This window comes from Giraffa tippelskirchi, chromosome 2 (genome assembly GCF_054371585.1).
Source record: "Giraffa tippelskirchi isolate mGirTip1 chromosome 2, T2T-mGirTip1v1.2.pri, whole genome shotgun sequence".
NCBI lineage: Eukaryota > Metazoa > Chordata > Mammalia > Artiodactyla > Giraffidae > Giraffa > Giraffa tippelskirchi.
The window spans coordinates 121,541,678-121,558,042 of record NC_137276.1 but is presented as its reverse complement, the minus strand read 5'-3'; the positions used below and the strand labels follow the sequence as shown (position 1 = coordinate 121,558,042).

The 16,365-nt window shown below is 36.0% G+C and overlaps 1 protein-coding gene across 1 annotated transcript; it reads right to left on the bottom strand.

Annotated features, from left to right (window-relative positions):
• Positions 1-1,511: 1,511 nt before the first annotated feature.
• Positions 1,512-14,739, bottom strand: LOC145538464 (arylacetamide deacetylase-like 2). The gene is made up of 7 exons (XM_081570522.1): positions 14,602-14,739; positions 10,047-10,269; positions 8,452-8,516; positions 6,832-6,841; positions 4,591-4,761; positions 3,296-3,301; positions 1,512-2,086 (listed from the first exon to the last, which is right to left on the bottom strand). Exons 1-7 carry the CDS (start codon positions 14,737-14,739, stop codon positions 1,512-1,514), a joined length of 1,188 nt encoding a protein of 395 aa, XP_081426648.1.
• Between the last annotated feature and the right edge of the window lie 1,626 nt (positions 14,740-16,365).

Sequence of the window (16,365 nt, the reverse complement as noted above, 5' to 3'; positions counted from 1 at the left end):
AGACCTCTTTACCTGTCTCCTAAGAAACTCGTATGTGGGTCAAAAGTTAGAATGTTACATGGAACAACTAACTGATTCAAATTGAGAAAGGAGTATGACAAGGCTGTATATTGTCACTGAGCTTATTAAACTTATATGTAGAGTACATTATTCAAAATGCTAAGCTAGATGAATCAGAAGCTGGAATCAAGATTGCTGGGAGAAATATCAACAACCTTGGATATACAGATGATACCACTCTAATGGCAGAAAGTGAAAAGGAAACAAAGAGCTTCTTGATGAAGATGAAAGAGGAGAGTGAAAAAGCTGGCTAAAAACGCAACATTCAAAAAACTAAAATCATAGCAGCTGGTCCCATCACTTCATGGCAAAAAGAAGGGGGAAAAGTAGAGGCAGTGACAGACTTCTTTTCTTGGGCTTCAAAATCACTGAAGATGGTGACTGCAGCCATGAAATTAGATGCTTGCTCCTCGGGAGGAAATTTATGACCAACCTAGAAAGTGTATTAAAAAGCAAAGATATCCTTTGCCAACAAAGGTTCATATAATCAAAGCTATGGCTTTTCCAATAGTGATGTACAGATGTGAGAGTTGGACCACAAACAAGGCTGAGTGCTGAAGAGTTGATGCTTTCAAACTGTGGTACTGGAGAAGACTTTTGGGAGTCCCTTTGACTGTAAGGAGGTCAAACCAGTCAACCCTAAATATACCCAACCCTGAATATTCATTGGAAGGACTGATTCACTGAAGCTGAAACTCTAATACTTTGGCCACCTGAGGTGATGAGCTGACTCATTGGAAATGTCCCAGATGCTAGGAAAGATTGAAGGCAAAAAGAGAATGCTGGAGAGGATGAGTAGGTTAGGTAACATCACCGACTCAATCGACATGAATTTAAGTAAACTGTTGGAGATAGTGAAGGACTGGGAAACCTGGCATGCTTACAGTATATGGGATCACAAAAAGTTGGACATGATTTAGCAATTGAACAATGACATGCCTGAAAGCAGACTTGTGTATTAAATGAATGAAAGAAAACTAACAATTTACAGAGTGCATAAAATTAATGTATGAATGATTAACTGACAAAACGACTTGAAGATAGCATGACCCAAACCTATCTAAAGAAAACTGCACGTTTTTTTTTCTTAAAACTTATCCTCACTTACCACTACCATTCCTGTCACTGTCTTGAAACTATTGTGTATATTTTGCCTATAATTATACTTTATTCATATACTTTACTATGATTGGTGAATATTTACCATGTGTCAGGGAGAATAAATGATATATATTAGGATAAATATAGTAGGAGTCTTCACTGTAGCAAGATTTAAGATTAGGGAAACTAATTTTTTCAAAGATACATAGTTATTTTGCTTTGATCTATACCTAAATTTATCCAAAGCTAAAATCATGACATTGTCCCTTAAACTCACAAATCTCAAAATATATCCTTTAGATTATAACTGATTAGCTAGTTATATGTATTATTTATAGATTTTCTGCTAGCTAATTACTATACTCATCTTTTATTCTAATGCCTAGCTGTAAATAAATTGGTGAAGCCATGAATGATAAAGCTCCATGGATTCCACCCTCCATATGGTCATGAGAAACTTTAACTCCAACATTTTGAAGTTGTGAGACATACATAAGTCCATCATCCCTTATAACATCATGTTGACAGGTGAGGATGTAAGTCAAGGGCAAATTTTGCAACTGGGAATCATTGACTGCCAAGGGTGATAACCTACTATCCAAAAGTGCTGGATATGAAGGATTAAGTCTTCCAAGAATTGGTTCTGTATGTATATGGTTCTTCTTAGACTCCTCAAGAAGGAAGGTGCTCCAGTTAACCAGCTTGAACAGATGCCTTGACCCATGAGGCATGTGTTGATTTTTCATGATTGCCTGGGGGAGTGCTTTATCCTGAGTCAAATACAGGCATGCAAGTTCTAATGCCAGTTTCTTTGAGAGAAATGGACCATGCTCATTTTCTCTGTGAGAAAGAATGGAGGTATCAATGACCTGTAAGCCAAGGTAAATTAAAGCTTGTGCTTTCAGTTTATTTTTGAATTCTGGATCTGAAAATATATATATAATGAAATGTGAATGAATCAAAGGCTTCAAAACTACAGGAGTAGCAACCTTTATTCCAAACATATCAGCTGTGATTATGTAAATAATTATAAAAATGATATAGTTCCCAGTAATTATTTTCATCATATTTATAGTTTACAGGGCATTAAAATGTGTCATCCCACTTTCATCACTAAAGTAATGATTCACACATACACACGCATGCATTTATTCATATATGTAAGTTAAAGTTAGTCACTCATTCGTGTCTGACTCTTTGTGACCCCATGGACCAGGCTCTTCTGTCCATGGAATTCTCCAGGCAAGAATACAGGAGTGGGTTGTCATTTCCTTCTCCAGGAGACCTTCCCAACCCAGGAATTGAACCGAGGTGTCCCGCATTGCAGGCAGACTCTTTACCAACTGAGTCACCAGGGAACCACCAAATAAAAAAAATAATTATGTGATTCCTAGGAAAGATGAAAAGTTATCTATACTGAAAATCATTTTTGACCTAAAGTGACCTAAAAGTGAGAAGAAAAAATGAATATAGCAACAGGATATGAATGTTCAAATTCACATTATCTAAATTCAAAAGGAATTCTATCAAGTTAAAGGAAATATTCCTAATGTACAACTCGCCTTCATGCAGCATGTATTTGGAGATTCTCTTTCTTACAGAGATAAGAGATCCTGAGATCTCAGCTATGGAGTGAGAAGAGCCATCATACATTTCGCTTCCCCTTTCTTTTACTCCTATGCTCTACAGAAGAAAACCTACAATTAACCTCTAAGGAGCAACGACCTAGACATAGACCAACCTTCTTAACAATGACATCTATAGAAATAAATATACCAGCTGCCACTCCACATGAAAATCTCAGTATCTGGAGGGTCTTTCTTAAAGTTAACCCCTCACCAAAGTAGCTGACATACCAAATGAGAAAATTAATTGAAAATAATCCCAGTAGAACCTCACAAGGGGACATGTTAGCCAATCAACTGAAGCTGCACACTCAAGGTATAGTGGGTGCCACAATTCCAAAGCGGAAAATGAGGAAAGACAAATTTCTCTAACATAATCTCTCTTATGCCCTTGATCACACCCCAGTGCCCTCAGACAGATTATTTTCTAAACCAGCTGGCTCATCTCATAAGCAGAGTGGAAGAACAACTGCACACACATAAACAAAAATGAGACAGAGAGACTCAACCAATACCTTCTCAGGCTAGTAGCAAAAGTGATCCTACAAGAGGAGTTAGAAGATCCTGCTGGTTTTAAAGATAGGTATCCCTCTTATTATGTCAGTTTTGTTTCAAAAAATTGGTTTTGGAAGTAAGAAGTATATATTCTACTGAATTCCTTTTTCAAATGTATTAGTTATTGTGGACCACTGTTATTTAATTGCGCATAGCAAGGATTTTTTCATAAAGAAGGCAGAGCACTGAATAATTGATGTTTTCCAACTGTGGTGCTGGAGAAGCCTCTTGAGATTCCCTTGGACAGCAAGAAGATTAAACCAGTCCATCCCAAAGGAAATCAACCCTAAATACTGAAGCTTCAATATTTTGGCCACCTGACATAAACAGACAACACATTGGAAAAAATCCTGATGCTGGCAAAGACAGAAGGCAGAAGAAGAGGGTGACAGAGGATGAGATGGTTGGATGGCATCACCAATGCAATGGACATGAACTTGGGCAAACTCTGGTACATAGTGAGGGACAAGAAGACCTGGCATACTGCAGTCCATGGGGTCAAGAAGGGTCAGAGATGACTTGGTAACTGAACAACTAACAGCAGCAAGGGTTTGAACATTGTAAAAATGGACATTTTTCTTTTTTATTACTGTAGTGATTCTTCCATGCAAGCATGACATGTGGCCCAAATGTTATCCGCTCACATTTCACTGAAATACCTGAGCTACAGTAATCCCAAGTGCTTGGTAGACTTTACAGTTTACTGAAAGAGAATTCTAATGGGCTTCCCCGGTGGCTCAGTGATAAAGAATTTGCCTGCAATGCAGGAGATTCGAGTTCAATCTCTGGGTCTGGAAGATCCCCTGGAGGAGGGTATGGCAACCCACCCAAGTACTTTTGCCTAGAGAATCCCATGGACAGAGGAGCCTGGAGGGCGATGGTCCATAGGGTCACAAAGAGTTGGACACAACTGAAGCGACAAAGCACCACCAGCAGCAAGGAGAACAAATCTGTTCATCACGTTAAAAATGGTTCCTAGATATTGTTTTATTTCCCTGAAAATTGGTGAATAAATTAGGAGGCTTATTTACAAGTATGTTTTTTTTTTTCCTTCAGTGCTTTTAGAGCCACATTGTCTAAAGGTAAAGTTATGTAAAAGGACAGAGGTTTCTTTGTTGTTGGTTTTTCCATTTAGCAGTTTAAAACATAAGTCCGTTAAAAACATTCTAACAAAGAAAATGATACTTTTGTGTTAGAGTTATAGCATGTGTTTGTGTTATAAATAAGTATAACATATAACACATAAAACGTACCAGTTGAGCCACTGTTGCTGCAATTAAACCCCCAGAACTATCACCTGAAATACAGACTTGAGTGGGATCCACTCCATATTTTGCAAGAATTTTACCTTGTGGAAAGAATTTGACCACAGAAACGACATCTTCATGGGCAACAGGAAATTGATATTGATGACCTAATCCTATAACTTCAGACAAGGGAAAAAAAAGGAAAGAAATAAAAGCATATATGATTAAACTTCATATTAAATTTCATATTAAACTTTATAACTTGCATATATTGAGGTATCACTCAATACAATCAGTAGGTCCAGAGAAGAAAACTGACCCTGTTTTGAGTCTTTAATTTCCTTTAATTTCACCCATCATACCTAGGCTTACTACTAACTTGTTTTTCAAATAAAATGTAGATTCTTGGATAAAGTTTTTTTCAAATGTCCTGTTCTATGGGGACTTGAGAGAGATAAAGATTATGTCTTCATCCTCAGAACATTGTATATAAATTTTTCAGCAAATGTGCAATCAATAGGAGAGATGATCTCTCTATAGCATTTATTAGATTCTCAAATGTAGTTGATATTAAATATTTTCACAACCATGTTAAGAGTACACACTAGATTTTCAAAGCAGCAAATCTGAGAACAAATGATTTGTAGATGTCTTATGTTAGAAATTTATTTAGGTAAAAATTCTATAATCTAGCATGTTCTGTTATCAAAACTTATATCATAAGGTGAATACATGAGTATGAGCTTACATATGACCTGCAAACATAATTCAAAAGAAAAGTTTTGAAATTGATATTGAAGTACAGTAAGTGATCTTGTGTAACAACTGTCAAAATCATTTTAAGGCAAATTATTAGAATATCTGTTTGCCGGAGTCCTGCTCCAGCTGGTCCAGGGGTTCCCTCAGGATGGACGGCGTCGGCGAATGAGAAGACACAGCGAGTCTTTGCGTCTCCGAATGTCTTCTGACTTTATTATTCTCAAGGCAGCTTTTATATTTTTAGTTGTACATAGAGACAAATGTAAAGTGTAAAGTCATGCCAAATCAAATCAATGGGCTAGCAGCTTTTGACCCTTATCGGAACCAGGACACTGTTTGTGTTTTTAGTTACAAAAAGTTTAAGTTGTTTACATCATCTTCTGGCCTGGAGGCCTGCTAACATCTTGTGACTCCTTTATTGATAAGGGTTGATCAGCCAGGACACTTTTGCATCAGGCACAGAAAGCACCAGGGTTACATTTTTTTTAAAGAATACAGGCACAGCAGATTATGACAAAGAAAGAATTCACAAACTCAGAGTTTCAAGGTAAAACCTGTTTTCTGTACTCTATCTTATGCCTTGAGCCTAACAGAGAAGAATGTGGTCCCATAAAGTTATGGCACAGCAAGCTGAAAGTGCCAAGGTCAGTGCTTAGCAAAATCACCAGCTGAATTAACAATCGTCTTATTATTTGTATTAAAGCTAAACTTCTATTTATATAAATCTCTAACTATTATGCTTTCATTATATAGGCTAAATACATTAAGAGCAAAAACATAGTGAATAAATATAGACTAAGTAACAGTTTCATAAAGCAATATCTCTTATATTTCCTAATAAGCCTTTCTTCCCTACAAAGGGCTCTGTGCCCATTGGGGCTTTTTGTGTGGAAGCTCTCAATGCTGTTTTGTTGTTAAGGAGCAGCCACGCACATTAGCTCCAAAGGCACAGGTACATTTATTAAACAAACCAATATGCTAGCAAGAGGAATTTAGGTTAGCATACTCTATATCCTAGATAATTTTATTAGGGTGCTATCGTTCAGGGGCCTTGTCGATTGAGGTTTCAGAATGATCTATTTTAGAAGAGAATCAGGAAAAGCCTTTGGCCTAAGTCACAGAAAATAAGAAGAGGTTTATTATAGCAAACATCAGAAAGACAGATATTATCTTCAAGGTGAGCGCTGAGGCAGCCTTCCGAGAATCCCTGAGGGCTGAGAAGCCGTGCTCAAATCAGTCCTCTTCCTCATGACTCTGTCACGGGTGGGATCTCATGGGCTGACTCCCGGCATCTGTTAATGTGAAAAGTATATGTAGATCTCTCTATAGTTTATTCATCTAATATTGGGACAAACTTGGGTTGTCTTACTTTTTTTTATTTCTACTTATACTGGTAATCTTACTATAAATTTGAATTGGTGAGTTAATAATATCAATACTAACCATTACATTCTAGACAGATAACCCTTGCAATTTTGTCATACTGTAATCTCTCTCACCAGAAGATGGTAAAGGACAAGAAGGCCTGGCATGCTGCAGTCCATTGGGTCGCAACTGGGTCAGATGTGACTGGGAGACTGAACAACAACAATCTATATCTAAAATATCTGAAATATATTTAAAATATAGTATAAACTATAGAACATATCAAAATACACTGTTGCTTTAAATGCTCTTCAGGATTAAAAAAAAACAACAACAAATATCAGAAATAACTGATAGAATTCTTAAGACAGGTACAACACATATTGCCATTTAAAAGTACCTAAGATAATAAAATGGTATATTAGGTTAAAATTATTGAGTGAAAGGGATAATATTCTAATTATTATAGATTAGAAATGTCTCTGAAAACATCTAGGTTCTGGTTGCTCTAAGACAGCAATGATGAGTAGGACAGCACTGGTTTCACTTGTATGTTATATTCAATCTACTTAAGTTCTCACATGCAAAGAAATTCCACTGTATTCTCTATACACTATTGGGCTAGAAGTCTCTAAGAAAATTTCTGTACTACTTAATTGACAGGAAAAATGGGGGAAAAAATTCATCCTGAAGATGGAGTACAGAGAATGTCTAAATAGGTCATAAAGGACTGGACATTTCCTAGTCTTTGTTGCATATTGTTGGAAATTTGGGCAAAAATCATGAGCGCTTATGTTCTCTCATTTTGAGAATGAGTATAAACTACCAGATGGTTCCAACATTTTCATCTGATGTTCCTGCATAAGAATATCTATATAACAAACATCTTATAATAACCTATAATGGAAAATAATCTGAAAAACTGTGCATAACTAATCACTCTGCTGTATACTTGAAACTAACACAATATTATAAATCAACTACATGTGTGCATGCTAAGTCACTTCAGTTGTGTCCGACTCTTTGTGACCCTATGGACTGTAGTCCACCAGGCTCCTTTGTCCATGGGATTCTCCAGGGAAGAATACTGGAGTGGGTTGCCATGCCCTTCTCTGAAATCAACTGCAGTTCAATTTAAAAAAAAAATAATATTTACAAAATTAATTTTTTATCACCAACTCAAAAAAAACAAAAAACTCTCAGCATCCCAAATGTGTAATGGATAATTAAGCACCTAGGAATTTCTAGAAAATATCACAGTTGTATTGCCAAAAATGTTCAGCCTGTGGTGCCTCCCAGAGGTCTCTCTAATGACAGAGGTTAAAGGGAAACTAGGCCCCTTTGTATCATTCCCTAGTGGCTCAGACGGTAAAGCATCTGCCTACAATGTGGGAGACCCAGGTTCAATCCCTGGGTCAGGAAGATATCCTGGAGAAGGAAATGGCAACCCACTACAGTATTCTTGCCTGGAAAATCCCATGGATGGAGGAGCCTGGTAGGCTACAGTCCACGGGGACCCAAAGAGTCGGACACAGCTGAGCGACTTCACTTTCACTTTCAGGCCCCTTTGGGGAAGAGTGGATAATGTAACACTAATAAAAGTTACTAACATAAACCAAAAAAATCCCTAAGATCCCTGTCCTTTTGGAGGCTTGGGTACCTTCTTTGGAAATTAAAACTATGTCACAAGGGCAAAAGATTATATTAAAAAAAAAATGTATATCATGCTCTTACTCCACTCCCACAATGACAGCACCAAGATTCTTTGCCGTCTGTCTATTCAGAAGGTCCAAAGCTGTCATTTCTGAAATGAAAAAGATAATTTGAAAGTATACTCTGTAAATAAAGAGCAATGGAAAACCACCTACACGTGTGAAATGTGATAGAAATGTGTTTATGATTAGAGAGTTTCAGTGAAAAAAGAGGAGTGGTCATTCTCAAATTACACAATGTAAAGAATTATTGAAAAGGGGAAAATGGATTCCACAGTGTATAAAAGTGAGCCTGAGAAATATAAAGAGAGTGATAGAGGACTACAAAGAGAGAGAGAGATTCCGGAGCAAGGAAGATCAAGGTAGAAGAGGTTGAAACATGCTTAGGTGTCAATGGAGAGGACACATTTCTAGACAGAGGAAAGAGAAATATGGATTAAAGGCCAAACAATATGAGGAACTATGATCCCAGACAAAAATAGAGATTAAACTTTACCAAAAGGTTAAAGTGCATTTTGTAGGATATAAGTAGAAAGAAGTAAAGTTAAAGATTAAAACAGTGCTAATAATTTTTAAGGACACGTAAGGTACTCAAGGAGAGGGGGAGTGGAACATTCTGAATTTGGACAAACACCCTTGATAATTGAGAGGGGATGAGCTGAGAGACTTGAAAGAGCACTGAGGGTTTGGAAGTGACATTGACATGAAGGATAGAAACTAAATACACACAAGAAACAGCATCTTTAAGCCATCTTGACGGTTGGTAGAATGGGACTGCTCACCAGCGATGTGAGGGTTAAGCCTGTGGATCCTGCTGACAGGCCTAGATTTGGCCACAAGTTCCACCACTTGCTAATAGTAGGGCTTAGAACCATTCTGTAGCTACCTTATCTGTAAAACTGTGACAGTGTTAGCCATCCTAAGAATGTGATTGCCAATCAAATAAAAGTGGACCACCCACCCGACTAGAGTAGCATCTGTGGTTGTTTTGAAACATTAAACAGATTACAAAGTCAAATTCCTGGGTATAATGACTCAGGCTATAGGCTCTTTGAGGAAAGGAGTCATCATTTGCTTCTTACATTCTGAATTGCCTTAATACAATATCCTTTGTATCCAATGCTATGTGGTGAGTCAACAATATCAAGAGTATAAAAGCAACTGTGTGTATAAGTGTGTATGTGAACTCTATGTGACATGTCTGAGCGCGTTTGAGTTTGTGTCTGTGAGAATGTGTATGACTATAATTTTCTTAGCTATTCCATTGTACATCTTAGAATCATTTCCAAATATTAGATGGGAATAGACTTGATGGGAGGATCTGATTACTCAGTTGTATTTTATTTTTCCATTTGAAGTTCAAAATGAATCTCCCATTTTATATTTTCAGTGTAACTTTATTTGATAATAATTTTTGTAATAATCTTATATTTTAATGATTTGCCAAGAAGTATATGAAGACCTATATATGAACCACAAATGATACATATACATACTTAAAAACATTTAACTCTCTGCTAATTATATATATACCACAATGTATTCTAATATAAATATATATAATGTGCAATACACACAAACACACGTGCTCACTCATATTTGCTTATATAAAAAGCACTTACTACAACTTCCCAAAACAAAGGCACCACCATGAACAAAAATTACAGCTGGTCTCTGGCTTTCTGACTTCCTCTTTGGCAAGTACAAACATACTGGAATATCACTAAAGGTTATATCCATCACTGTAACATTTTCATCTGAAATTGGATGTCTGTAATCCAGTTTCATTATTATGGAAAACAATTCATCAAATCTTTTAAGACCTACTTTTTCCAATAATGTAGCCTGTCAAAACAAACAAAAACAAATTAAAACACTTAACATTTTGATTTTTAGTACCATCAAATGCGTATAAATATGCACTCAAAAAAGAAGAAAAAATATAATAATACTTTAGAGGTCTTATTGTACATCCTAATACATAAATTACAGTTGCTTCCAAATAAATCTCAAGTACATAGTGTTTTTAAACTAAGAGTAGTCTCATTCATTTAACTTTTATCAGTTTACATGCAACTTATTTTGGTCTACTTATTTCTCAAATATAAGTTGTAAAATTTTATCATAAAAATTATCTGAGTAACAAGATTTTACACTTCTCTGCATGCAAATTCTAAATATTTTAATTTCATTTCATTACTTATTTAAAATTTCAGAGAGTTTATAATCTCAGGCAAAATTTCATCAGAATTTTTAGTCACCAATAAGCTAAATTTAAACTTGTACATGGAAAGGATGATTAATTATATTATGTAGTCAAAGCAATTTGGATAATGAAGAATAAGATTCGTGGACTCATAAAACCTTATTCCAAGACTCCTGAGAAGACAGAATAGATAATACAGTGTATTATTGGTGAAAGACTGGACTCACAGATTCAGGGAAGAACAGAGTCTGTTCAGAAATAAACAGATGCAAATATGTCCAATATGTTTTTGACACAGACACAAGGCAATTCAGTGAAGAAAGGTGTTTCAACAAATGGTGTTGGAGCAATTGGACATCCATATGCAAAAAAATGTACCTTCATCAATTCTCACACTTCATATAGAAATTAACTCATAAAGGATCCAATACTTAAATGCAAAAAAAGGAAAACTACAAACCTCTTAGAACATATCATAGGAGAAAATCTTTGTGATCTTATGTTAGGTTAAAAGTTCTTAAGAGGCTTAAAGGCTTCCCAGGTGGCTCAGTGATAAAGAATCCACCTGCCAAAGCAGGAGATGCAGGAGATGTGGGTACCGTTTCTGGGTTGGAAAGATTCTCTGGAGGAGGAAATGGCAACCCTCTCCAGTATTCTTGCCTGGAAAATTCCATGGACAGAGGAGCCTGGCAGGCTACAGTCCATAGGGTTGCAAAGGGTCAGACACAATTGATCACACACATACACACATAATATCAAATCAAATATACAAAAGATTTTTGTAGAAAGAAATAAAAAGGACTTCAATAAAATATAAAAGCTTTTGCTGTATAACTCAAGACAACAAAATGAGAAGTTCCAGATTGGGAGAACATATTTGCAAATTAAGTATCTGCTAAATGACTTCATCCCAAATAGAAAGAATTCACAATAATCAGCAATAGTAAAATGAAGAACCAATTTTTTCAAATGGAGAAAACATTAAACATATATGTCACCACAAAAAAAAAAACATGGAATAACAAATAAATACATGAAAAGATACCCAATACCTGGAATCTCTAAGGAAGTGAAAATATATACCACAATCAGATATTTGGACACACTTATTAGAATGTTTTTTAAAGAAAAACTGAAAATATTAAACGCTAGTAAGGATTTAGACCAACTAAAACTTTCATATATTGCTGGTCTGAATGCAAAATTGTATAGTTTCTTTGGAAAGAAATCTGGGCAATTTCCTATAAATTTAAGTATACATTTAAAATATGACCCAGCACATCTAGTTCTAGATATTGACTCTAGAAATTAAAATTTTTGTTCATATCACCTCCAAAGTGGGAACAACCGAAATATCTTTCAACTGTTTATTGAGGACAAACCATGATACATCCACATAATGGAGTACTACACAGCTTTAGAAAGGATTGAATTTATGATACTCAATGAGTGGATTATTCGCAAATGCATTATGCTCAGTGAAATGCATTAAGCTGGCTTCAGAATTCACGTGCAGTATCAACTCATTTATATGATATTATGGAAAAGGCAAAGTATACAGACTTACAATGATCAGTGGTTATCTTGAATTTAGGGTGGGGAAGAGTTTACTGCAGATTCTTCACCACAGAGCCACCAGGGAAGCCCAAAAAGGGCAGCACAAATGTGATTTTGAGGGATTATGTTTTCATATCTTGATTATCTTAGTGGTTACGTGAATCTCTACCTATGTTAAACTACATAGGACTATATAATCAAAAGATTGAAATTTAACTGTATGGAGAGTTAAAAGTTGGCAAAATGATAAAAAGAGGTAGAGTCTGAATATAGATTGTCTAGGTTTGATTCCCAATTCTAAAATTTATTAACTATATGTCTTTGGATTACTTATTTCTTATGTCTTGTTTTCCTCATTATAAAGTAAGGGTAAAAATATTGAGTTGTTCAAAGCACAGTTTTAAGTGTTAAGTCATACTTTTAAGGAAATTAAAGTAGGGCAGGCTACACCACAAGTGCTCAATAATTCTCAGCTTTTTTCATTAACAACATGTATGGAAAATATTCTCAAATATTTTCATAGCTGGATGAAGATAATGACAGTGAAGATAATTTCAATTTAGCAGATATATCGGTTTAAAAACAACTTTTTTTGACTTTTGGCCCCTCATTTCTCATAGGTCCTATCTTGGAGTAGTTACTGACTAGATCTCTATTGAATAAAAAAGTTATTAACGTTAATACCATTTTAGGTATCACTAGATGCTATCTTGGAACACCTGCTCCCTTATTCTCACAGTAACTCTGTAATGTGCTGATAGACTTCTCACTTTGCAGTTGAAAAAAACTGAGCCATAAAAGGATGAAGTAGACTCTTTCAAAGAACGATTGGCTTTTAAAACTAATGCTCTCTCTTTCTTTTACTCTTGCTGTCAATAAAATGAATGTGTAACCTACATTTTTCCATATCATTTTATCAAGAACTGTGATGTTTGCTTCCATGACATATGTTAAAAATCTCAATACACACAATGGAATATTACTCAGCCATGAAAAAGAATACATTCAAATCAGTTCTAATGAGGTGGATGAAACTGGAGCCTATTATACAGAGTGAAGTAAGCCAGAAAGAAAAACACCAATACAGTATACTAACACATATATATGGTATTTAGTCAATCGGTAAAGATAACCCTGTATGCAAGACATTAAAAGAGACACAGATAAATAGAACAGTATTATGGACTCTATGGGAGAGGGCAAGGGCGGGATGATATGGGAGAATGGCATGGAAGCATGTAAATTATCATATGTGAAATGAATCACCAGTCCAAGTTTAATGCATGATACAGGGTGCTCGGGGCTAGTGCACCAGGATGACCCGGAGGGATGGGATGGGGAGGGAGGTGGAAGAGGGGTTCTGGAAGGGGAAAACATGTACACCCATGGTGGATTCATGTCAATGTATGGCAAAACAAATACAATATTGTAAAGTTAAGAAATAGAAAATAAACTAATTAAAAAAAAAATCTCAGTCATGACAGTAACAAAATGATTATTACACAAATAAGTAGAAACTGATGAATTGCTAACATAATTCACACATATACACGTAAAATGCATCTATAAGCAAACACAAATGCTGGTTCTACTTTGGATGAACAATATTTTAATTCTGTTTTACATTTGATAATTAAAATTTGAATTTTACAGTTGCATATTTTCAGGATACTGGCACTGATGAGCCGGAGTAATAAACTCTGTAGTAGTAACTCTGAAGTTTAAGATATATAAGCTGTTCAGAAAATAACATGGCAGTTTCTCTGTAGGGCTGGCACTTACTTGTTTTTCTCTAATATCCACTGAATGAAAAGGTGAGGCTTTTGCAATGAAAGCAAGCATTGAGGGCAAGGGGTGATTCGGCATATTTTGGACTTTGGGCAGGAGAGACCTTGGGATCTAGTTTGACAGATCTGACATCTCCTCTGGGTAGCACAATAGACAGCCACTTCCCAGGTATCATGCACTGCTCTGATTATTTATTGTCCGCTGATGCATTCTACCTCAGACTTTCTATTGTCCATATCATTTATAAAGCCTCCAGGTAGCACATGATTTGAGAGGAGAGCATGGTATTTTCAGTGGGGTAGAACTTAGTTCAAATTCTGGCACTGTCACAAAAAATCCGAAAACCAGCAATTTAGGACTGAAGGTAGACAAATGAGTGGTTTTCAAAGTATGGTCTTGGAATTCTTGTGGGCATCTTGTTTATTTTATAAGAAGAAATTTTATCTCCCCATGTTTTGTACAGATTCAAACGGGCTTCATAATGATTTATTCAATTAAACAGATTAATAATATTTGGCTCATGTATCCCAAAAGAAAACAGAAGTCTCTTTCAAAATGCTAATTGAAAGAAAGCTTACATGTTCTTGTAACAAGGCATCCCAATTCCCTGGAAAAGAAAAACTTACCATAAGTGAAGTTATTTTTGCAGCAGCATCAATGATCCTTACTTTCCAGGGTTCTTCAATGTTTTCTGGTATCGGTGTATAAATATAATAAGCAAAGAGGATACAAGTCAGTCCAAAGCACAGAGTTTTGTACCCCATAATGAAAGTCTTCTTACAAGCCCTCTGCAGTAATGATATAATGTAGCCCTATATATACTCAAATGTTTGGTAGGTGAACAAAGATATTTGACAGTCTCCTGCTAACATCACATTACTTGGAATGTAATCAGTTGCAAGATTAACAGTGACGATAGTAACTAGTTCAACAGTTACTCTATCTGAAATACAGTTCACAATATCTTTCATCAAATCTGTAGACAGAGTAGCAAAGATTTTTAAATGCTAGTAGAAGCTCTTTCACCCTGTGATACCATCATTGACTCAGCACAACAAATTTATTATGAGTCTAAACAGAACACATGATAAACCATGATGTCTGTTTCTTCTATTAATATTTTGTAAAGATTACTGTGAAGAGTTTAATAAAAAAAAAAAACCTGTCAGGTAACATTTAGTTACTCTCAAGGCTAATGCCTTTGTCATAGATTATTAAAAAACTAAAATCCACTTTGGTCTACTGATCCTTAGACAAGAAGATAAGAACATGGTATTCTTGAGCAAGTTCCAGAATTAATTCAACCAGCTCAGAAATATTTATAAAGTGCTTAATTACATTAAAAATGCAAATTTTCAACCTATTTAGTTGGGCAATCATGCAAAAAGGATATATTCACTAAGCAAATATTTATTACATGTTTATATTTGCTAAACTCTGTATTGGGCAAAATGATAAGAAAACTGAGCAAATTCTTGCATATGTCCATTCCCTGGTGGAGCTTTTGTAAACTTCCTGATTTCCATTTTTCCTAAGACCATGTTTTGGGAATTTTGTCACAGACTAGTTTATTAGGGGCCTCCCCTGTTTCTCCATCGGAGAAGGCAATGGCACCCCACTCCAGTACTCTTGCCTGGAAAATCCCATGGACGGAGGAGCCTGGTAGGCTGCAGTCCATGGGGTCGCGAAGAGTCAGACATGACTGAGCAACTTCACTTTCACTTTTCCCTTTCATGCATTGGAGAAGGAAATAGCAACCCACTCCAGTATTCTTGCCTGGAGAATCCCGGGGACGGGGGAGCCTGGTGGGCTGCCCTCTATGGGGTCGCACAGAGTCGGACATGACTGAAGCGACTTAGAAGCAGCAGCAGCAGCAGCTGTTTCTCCATTCACTTTGCAGCAGAAGTCATCACTTTTGCTATAATTGCTGCATTATCCCTATGCCATAATTTCTTAATACAACCCTGCTTTATTATCTATCTAAGCACCAGACTGAAAGGAATTAAGATTATTATTCTAAATATGTTGAGGAATAAGAACCACATGGGTGGCAAAGGATAAGAAGGCTGTAAAGAAGCTATATATGAACAATCCAACCTACAGAAAAGCATAATGGAAAAGTCAACATTTTGAAACATCAGTCTAATTTTGTACACTCTTCCTTCCCCATCTTCTCTACCTTATTTGGAACCTCATTGGCCTTGCCTTCTCCCCATGGCTAATTCTTTTTCTCTTAATTTCTAAATGATGGAATATTCTGTCAGAAAATGGAAAATATTATAATTCCTTCTACTGTCTGCATTTTGGAACCTAAAGTGAAAGTTGCTCAGTCATGTCCAACTCTTTGGGTCCATAGAATTTTCTAGGCCAGAATACTGGAGTGGGTATCC